This window comes from Brassica oleracea, chromosome C1, assembly GCF_000695525.1.
Source record: "Brassica oleracea var. oleracea cultivar TO1000 chromosome C1, BOL, whole genome shotgun sequence".
In the NCBI taxonomy this organism is placed as follows: Eukaryota; Viridiplantae; Streptophyta; class Magnoliopsida; order Brassicales; family Brassicaceae; genus Brassica; species Brassica oleracea.
Window position 1 is genome coordinate 18,297,550 of NC_027748.1, and position 9,284 is coordinate 18,306,833.

Sequence of the window (9,284 nt, forward strand, 5' to 3'; positions counted from 1 at the left end):
TCAACAAACCGACATTAGCGAGAAAGAAAAGCAACTCATAGAACAAAATAATAAGACGGACAGGGAAGAAGCTGCGTCAAAGATCAGAAAGATGAGACCTACACAAGGAAGCCAAAAATCACAGCCTGCCAATAAAAGTCCCAACACAGGGGCCATTGACACTGGGATGGCCTGTAACACCCGTATTTTCCGAAATAACTTAAATAAATAAAAAGTCTGAAATCTCCATTTATTACTTCTCAAAAGTCAATTCGAAAGTTATAAATCCAATAAATAACCATAAATGTAATAAAAGAGATAATTCATGAAGTATCGATAAAATCATAAAACCTCAAGTCTGAAAAAGAAAGAAATAAAACTCCCAAAGCACAAATCCGATAGCAATCACTCCTGCTCGTCAGTCTCACCTGAAAGGGAAGAAAAGGAGGGGTGAGTAACAGGAGAGTTACTCCGTGAGGTATGGAATGCTAAACCGCAAACCACTGACTCAGTGCATAGCACTACGACCATGTAGGCCTAGCTCTAGCATGAAACAAACACAATGTCTAATCCACCACATAAAACATCCAATGCGCTGATAGTACAAGCTACTCTATGCACCCCACATTCCCTCATAAGAATATATGTATATCTCTAGGCGTATAGTAGTCCATCTCTGCACTCCCACAATCTGCGCGTCGGCGGCTTACACAAACGTCTTTGTGCACCCGCAATCACACTGTTCGTCGATGGCTTACACAAATGTCTTTGTGCACCCGCAATCACACTGCTTGTCAGCGGTTTACACAAACGTCTTTGTGCAATCCACACAAACGGACTTATATATATATATATACATATATAGCAGTTTTAGCATCACTCAATTCATTCAACCGTTGAATCATCTATTATCCTATTTCCGGTTTAACAATCAATAATAATAATAAACAAACAAGACTCTCAAACAGACTAAATTCACATAGACAGATCAAGTTTCGAAACTAGACTTTCCATAATAGTAGTACTAAACTAGCTCGGGATTTAACGAAGTAGCCCTAACCTTAGTCATTGGCTGGAATGATCGACTGAAGATGGTCAACTGCAACACAAGAGACAACGACTTAGGCTCAGAGTCTCAGGAAATAAAGTTTCCAAAAATGAAAACTTTCCAAAAATAGCAACTTTCCTAATATAACTTATTTCCTAAATTAGAAACTTTCCTAAAATATTCCTATAACTATAAATAAGGAGGCAACAAACTTACTAGAAAAATCCGCCGGAAGCTCGACCAGAAATCCCACCGGAAGCTCGCCCATAAATCTCGCCGGAAGCTCATCCGGAAATCCCACCGGAAAATTCACTAATAACTGGTCGTCGAATAATTCAACAACAACTCGTCACGCGCAAAGAAATACTTTGACTTGATGAGAATAAAGAGAAAGAGTGGAGCTTTTTATATAAGAAAAGGGAAGTGAGGTAGGTTTTCTAAACTTCCAATGTGGGACAAAATAAAAAGAAGAGTTTTGGGTTTTAATTAATAAAAACAAATGGGCTTTCCCACATTGGGTCACAGTCGTTACAATTCTTCCCCACTTAATCAGAATTCGTCCCGAATTCCAAGACGGAACAAGAGAAAAAGAAAAACTTCAACGAATACGAAGGAGAGAAGAACACGAGATGAAAACAAAGGAAACAAACAGAAACTTGATTTTCATCCACACCAAAAGAAAAAGTCAGAAACACTAACGACTAAACGAATGATTATGGACACAAGGGTGTCACTTTTATTTTGAAATTCCCAATCCCCAACAAACATTGAAAATCGCTGAAATCTGAGTCCCCTAAATCGCCATCCCGGATCGGAGCCGGGACGGAACCCCGCTCTGATACCAAATTGTAACACCCGTATTTTCCGAAATAACTTAAATAAATAAAAAAATCTGAAATCTCCATTTATTACTTCTCAAAAGTCAACTCGAAAGTCATAAATCCAATAAATAACCATAAATGTAATAAAAGAGATAATTCATGAAGTATCGATAAAATCAAAAAACCTCAAGTCTGAAAAAGAAAGAAATAAAACTCCCAAAGCACAAAGACGATAGCAATCACTCATGCTCGTCAGTCTCACCTGAAAGGGAAGAAAAGGAGGGGTGAGTAACAGGAGAGTTACTCCGTGAGGTATGGAATGCTAAACCGCAAACCAGTGACTCAGTACATAGCACTACGACCATGTAGGCCTAGCTCTAGCATGAAACAAACACAATGTCTAATACACCACATAAAACATCCAATGCGCTGATAGTACATGCTACTCTATGCACCCCACATTTCCTCATAAGAATATATGTATATCTCCAGGCGTATAGTAGTCCATCTCTGCACTCCCACAATCTGCGCGTCGGCGGCTTACACAAACGTCTCTGTGCACCCGCAATCACATTGTTCGTCGACGGCTTACACAAACGTCTCTGTGCACCCGCAATCACACTGCTTGTCAGCGGTTTACACAAACGTCTTTGTGCACCCGCAATCCACACAAACGGACTTATATATTTATATATATATATAGCAGTTTTAACATCACTCATTTCATTCAACCGTTGAATCCTCTATTATCCTATTTCCGGTTTAACAATCAATAATAATAATAAACAAACAAGACTCTCAAACAGACTCAATTCACATAGACAGATCATGTTTCAAAACTAGACTTTCCATAATAGTAGTACTAAACTAGCTCGGGATTTAACGAAGTAGCCCTAACCTTAGTCATTGGCTGGAATGATCGACTGAAGATGGTCAACTGCAACACAAGAGACAACGACTTAGGCTCAGAGTCTCAGGAAATAAAGTTTCCAAAAATGAAAACTTTCCAAAAATAGCAACTTTCCTATAATAGAAACTTCCCTAATATAACTTATTTCCTAAATTAGAAACTTTTCTAAAATATTCCTATAACTAGAAATAAGGAGGCAACAAACTTGCTAGAAAAATCCGCCGGAAGCTCGACCAGAAATCCCACCGGAAGCTCGCCCATAAATCTCGCCGGAAGCTCATCCGGAAATTCCACCGGAAAATTAACTAATAACTGGTCGTCGAATAATTCAACAACAATTCGTCACGCGCAAAGAAATACTTTGACTTGATGAGAATAAAGAGAAAGGGTGGAGCTTCTTATATAAGAAAAGGGAAGTGAGGTAGGTTTTCTAAACTTCCAATGTGGGACAAAATAAAAAGAAGGGTTTTGGGTTTTAATTAATAAAAACAAATGGGCTTTCCCACATTGGGTCACAGTCGTTACAATTCTTCCCTACTTAATCGGAATTCGAGACGAATTCCAAGACGGAACCCGAGTCTGAAAAAGAAAGAAATAAAACTCTCAAAGCACAAATCCGATAGCAATCACTCATGCTCGTCAGTCTCACCTGAAAGGGAAGAAAAGGAGGGGTAAGTATCAGGGGAGTTACTCCGTGAGGTATGGGAAGCTAAACCGCAAACCACTGACTCAGTACACAGCACTACGACCATGTAGGCCTAACTCTAGCATGAAACAAACACAGTGTCTAATACACCACATAAAACATCCAATGCACTGATAGTACATGCTACTCTATGCACCCCGCAATTCCTCATATGGATATATGTATATCTCCAGGCGTACAGTAGTCCATCTCTGCACTCCCACAATCTGCGCGTTGGCGACTGATACAAACGTCTTTGTACCCCCGCAATCTCACTGCTCGTCGGCGGCTTACACAAACGTCTTTGTGCACCGCAATCACACTGCTCGTCAGCGGCTTACACAAACGTCTTTGTGCACCCGCAATCCACACAAACTTATATATATAGCATTTTTAACATCACTCAATTCATCCAACCGTTGAATCCTCTATTATCATATTTCCGGTTTAACAATCAATAATAATAATAAACAAACAAGACTCTCAAACAGACTCAATTCACAGAGACAGATCATGTTTCGAAACTAGACTTTCCATAATAGTAGTACTAAACTAGCTCGAGATTTAACGGAGTAGCCCTCACTTTAGTCACTGGCTGGAATGATCGACGGAAGATGGTCAACTACAACACAAGAGACAACGACTTAGGCTCAGAGTCTCAGGAAATAAAATTTCCAAAAATGAAATCTTTCCTAAAATAGCAACTTTCCTAAAATTGAAATTTCCCTAATTTAACTTATTTACTAAATTAGAAACTTTCCTAAAATATTCCTATAACTAGAAATAAGGAAACAACAAACTTACTAGAAAAATCCGCCGGAAACTCGTCCAGAAATCCCACCGGAAACTCACCCATAAATCTCGCCGGAAGCTCACCTGGAAATCCCACCGGAAAATTCACTAGTGACTGGTCGTCGAATAATTCAACAACTCGTCACACGCAGAGAAATACTTTGACTTGATGAGAATAAAAAAAAAAGAGTGGAGCTTCTTATACAAGAGAAGGGAGATAAGTTTTCTAAACTTCCGATTAAAAGAAAGGTTTTAAGTTTTAATTAATAAAAACAAATGGATTTTCACACCTTGTGTCACGGTCGTTACATGGCCATGGAAAATAATGCAACGCCACCAAGAACAAAACGGCCACCCCGTCAAACCCAGGGACTTCGTGAGCAGATCTAAGCGGCAACGGCGACGAACAACACCAGGACAGCAAGCATATTGACAAGAGAGAGAGAGGAGAGCAGGAGGCTAAGAGAAGAGAGGGAGTCGGAGGTCCGGCGCCGGCGGACGTACCACCACGCGCTGGTGAAATAAGAGAAGGAATTTTGTCTTCACGGGTAGATAGGAGAGAGAGTGCTTTTTTTTATCTTCTCGTGAGCGCACTACTTGTTCTTTATTCTTAATATATAGACATCAGTTAAATCGTGACCGGTCATTTTTCCATCTTCTCCCGCAAACCTAAGCAAATACCATTCTATATAAATCATTTTAATCATGACTGATGAGGTCGTTCAAAAAAAAAAATATGACTGATGCGTTCTTTAATTCTTCTTAATACATAAGACATGATTTTAGTTTTTCGTGACTTCTTCATTCCTTCATACAAGTAATAAGAAAACCTTATATCATAATTAATTCATGAGTTCCTTGCTGCTGAACATTAGTTCATTTTCAAAAAATAAATCATCAGAGTGCAGTCAAAAACCAAGAATGCATGTATACATACCATATAGTTGTGAGTAATTTATTTCTTAGTTATTATTATTATTATTATTATTATTATTATTATTATTATCATCATCATCATCAAGTGTATTAAATTTCTTCAGTTTATCAAAGTGAATTCAGTTCAACATAACCTTATGAATTGAAACTGGTCTTCAAATGGTATGAGATTCTATGCACGACATTTAAGAATGTTAATCAATCTCCTATATATTATTTGAGAATCTTTTAAAAAATTGTAATCTCAATTTTGTATTAATTATAAAATGAACTTGTTTAATTAGTTAGAAACATTCAAGAAGGCGACGTGAAACCCATGAACCCCCAACCTGCGAAAAAGAAGGCAAAACCATAATCAAACTTTCGACGTGAAATTGGGCGAGCTCGTAGTGAATCGTCGCAAATAGAGAAGCTCTGGCGCCCTCTTGTCTCCTCTTCACTAACCCTTCTCCCGCTCTCACCATGGAATTTGGGATTGAAGCTCCTCTGTCTTCGTCACCTACAGAAAAAATCAAACGATGGCGCAGACCCTGTCGTTGATTCTCTGTCTCTGCCTCTGTCTGCCATGTCGTCTCCTACTCTGCTGACCGCGTCGACTCTAACTGAAACAATCGATGGTGGCTCTCTTTCTCTACCCTCTCGACCTTGGAGGTGTCAGTCTCTTTGTCTACGCCTGATTCAGCTTCCCAAATCCAGGCCATTGATTCTCCTCTAGGCTCAGATAAAGCTCTTGCTCAAGCTACTGACTCTCTTTCTTTGTCGACTGAAAATGTCAACGTTCCCTTAAGCAACACTTTGTCCACCAGATTTCAGCAGGTAGCAACGACTCAAGATGTCAACAAATCGCAAGCACATCCATAAGCAACGCTTTGTCCACCAGATTTCAGCAGGTAGCAACGACTCAAGATGTCAACAAATCGCAAGCACGTCCATCTGAAACTGCTCCTTAGGACACAACTAAGCATGTTCCTACTTTAGGAGCTTGGGTAAAGCCCCTCTTCTTTAAACCTCATGCCACTCCTCCTGAACCAAGTACCCTCGAGATTATGATCCTGCTCTAGTCGGAACTCAGTTAGCTGCTCTCTGGCCATCCTTAAATGATGAGATCTTGAATAAGAAACCAAAGAGCAAGCATCCAACTCGTACTCTTCAGCCTCCGATTGAAAAGCTTCCACCACCAGAACTAAAAGCAGATGGTAGTCTTCGATTCCCGTGGGCTGCGAGATTAAGCCCTCAGTCATGGAATCTATATCGGGCAGCCACCCTGACTTACAAACTGGATGGTACTCCTGAGGTGTCTATTCCTTCTAAAGTTCTTAAGCTAGTCCCTAAGAATAAGGATGAGTATATCATAGGCAAGTTCCATAGGTGTTCTCTACCGCCAGGTGGTTTGGTTCATGCGGTGGTTAATAGAATATGGGGAAGAAGCTATAAGATAAGCTGTAAGAAAATTGGTGAATCATCCTTCATGTTTCATATCCCTCACGAACCTAATCTTCATTGGGTGATTCAGCGTGGGGTTTGGCATATTGATGATTGTTTACTCTTTGTTCTCCTTTAGACTCCAGAAGGCTCTTTCAAAATTCTTGAAATCTCTACACTTCCGGTCTGGGTCAATTTGAAGAACATTCCTGATTGTTGCTACTCTAGATTAGGGATCAGTCATGTTGCTTCAGGGCTGGGTGAACGGATTCTTACCCATAAACCTTGACTTGATCCTGCCAGCATGGGAAAAGCAAAGATTTTAGTTGAGATGGAGTTGGATATAGATTTCCCGAAGCTTATTGCTCTTGATGATAAACAAGGTAACATATTTCTTGTTAATGTTGAGTACACGTGGATTCCATCAACGTGTGAGAGATGTGGTAATCTTGGCCATAAAGCTAAGAGGTGCCTCTTGCCTCCGAAGCCGACTAGTGATCCAACCTTGCAGCATCAGGCAACATATGTTCATAGTGAGAACCCTGTTGTGGATATTGATCTTATCTTAACACAAAAGGACTCCTCGACATCTACTCCAGAAGTGTTTCAGAATACTACCAGCGAGTTAGATGGACAAGGAGTTACTGTCCCCATTCCTGCTTTACCCAGTGTGGAGGATGTTGATGACCTCCCTTCAGGTACTTCAGTTCTTTCGGATGGTACTGAAAACCTTATACTTGGTGCTTTATCCACTTCTTCTCACTTGCGACAAGAGAAGCCAGTTGGTCTTTTAAACTCAGTTACCACTTTGCCCACAATAGTAGATTCATCATCTACTCCCATTGTTACACTTATTATGGAATTTTTTTCCATCAAGCAGTACCAACACTGAGGTCCTTGGATCTTTCGTTGTTGGTCCTTTAACTACAGATTTCTAACCATTGTGTATTTGAGAGTCCTCTCGTTCTACGGTGGTAGGAGATGGGGATGAAGTTGAGATTGAGCCTTCAAGTTCGTTCGGCTTGACTAAAGGTGGGAGGGAGTCAAAACCTCATATCAAGTATGAAAACATGGAATGGAAGACAGTTCGAGAGAGAGGGAAGCGTGGTCGTCGTGGCCGTGGTTCCTATCATTAGTTATTGTCTTTCATAGCTTTGTTTTATTTAATCTCTACCTTTGTTGTCTCATTGGTTTGAGATTCTATCTTCCATGAAACAAGTTGTTTCATGTATACTTTTCCAAACTATAAGATCTTTTGGTCTTTATCTTGTAATGTTTTATGTTTTAATTTGAAAGCCTTTAGTTAAAAAAACTTGCTTATATGTCATTTCCAAGCATTTTCTAATTGCTGATGTGTCACATTTATACAGAGTTTAGACAAACCTTAGCATAATTTTTATTTCCCTAGAGGAAATTAGTAACTTTATAATAAAACGTTCAACCTCCCCACCGAAAACCATAAAATAAGTCACTAACATTCAACCTACCCATTTCGTTGTTCTCTAGTCAATAATTTTTAATTTAGCAAAGGCGTAATACTTTTACATAGTTTTAATAACCGTTTTAATAATCGTTTGTAAATCTCACGAGTTTCGTACCTTAAACAACACATACATAAGAGACTATATGCAGAGCCCCTATTGAACATGAAAATAGATGTGACACGTACATAAAGAGTTTCGTAACTATGCACCTATTGTAAACATTTAAGAACATGAAACCATTTCAGCAATGGCATTGACTTTGCCATTTTCACTTTTTTTTTTTTGGGTAAAATATTAAGTTTATTATACCAATTTTTTTTTACAGAAATACGAAGAAAACTAGAAACGTAATTGCAGAAATTGAAACTAAACAAAGCATATATAATGAAAATGCACTTTCAATTACAAAGAAGAATAGCCTAAGAGATGAACCGGAGATAACGTAGCGTTGATGACCTAAATGAGAGGTGTGAGGGGACTAAGCTCTCAGTTGCCGCGAGCTCCCAGAGAAAAATGCGGCTCAGACCTTGAAGCAACGGGTAAAGACCTACAGCTTCCAAGAGACTCAATCATCAACACATCCACAAAGAAATACATCACGATGATGCAAACCCATTCAACATCGCCCCACCGGCAGCACGAGGAAGAGTCCACAGATAGGCGGTTCCGTCGTTCGGGACGGTGAACTGGAGATTGCTGCCTCCAACCCTCCAAACCCAAGACCGTATACACCCATTTAACCCACCGAACAAGAAGATCAGTGAGACATATCAGACACACCTCCTCCGGAAAAGAGCAACCTTCGAACTAGTAAGAGAACCGAGTGTCAAACTACCTCCTATCCACACTCTACAGACCATACCGCTTTCACATAAGTTACAACTCCAAAAAGATGACGCCTTTATTGCAGGAAAGAGAGAGATTTACGCGCTGTCACAGTCAAGAGCTCGACTCTGGAGGACAGAGACCACCAATGAGACATGGATGCTGTCTCGTGACTCGTTACGTGCTGCCGCAGGAACCTCCAAGCTCAGACGACAACACCGAAAGAAGAAGCACCTCACACACACCCATAACTGAGAACCAACAACATGATCTCCCAAAAGCAGAGAGGCTCTAGACAGATCCAAAAACCCGGACATAAAAACCCAGCCAAGAGACACCACTACAAGAAAACATAATCTTAACGAGGGCGGTTTTCCTCGTG

At 40.0% G+C, this 9,284-nt stretch overlaps 1 protein-coding gene and 1 long non-coding RNA gene across 3 annotated transcripts; one reads left to right on the forward strand and one right to left on the reverse strand.

Annotated features, from left to right (window-relative positions):
* Window positions 1–366: 366 nt before the first annotated feature.
* Window positions 367–4,853, reverse strand: LOC106313364. 2 transcript variants are annotated; one of them, XR_001264367.1, is made up of 3 exons: window positions 4,526–4,853; window positions 4,248–4,319; window positions 367–407 (listed from the first exon to the last, which is right to left on the reverse strand). It is a non-coding gene; the product is annotated as an uncharacterized LOC106313364 (long non-coding RNA). The 2 variants fall into 2 exon arrangements; XR_001264366.1 differs by lacking the exon at window positions 367–407 and adding an exon at window positions 2,173–3,407.
* A 2,044-nt stretch (window positions 4,854–6,897) lies between these two features.
* Window positions 6,898–7,729, forward strand: LOC106333909. The gene is made up of 2 exons (XM_013772298.1): window positions 6,898–7,291; window positions 7,572–7,729. Exons 1-2 carry the CDS (start codon window positions 6,898–6,900, stop codon window positions 7,727–7,729), a joined length of 552 nt encoding a protein of 183 aa, XP_013627752.1.
* The last annotated feature ends 1,555 nt before the right edge of the window (window positions 7,730–9,284 follow it).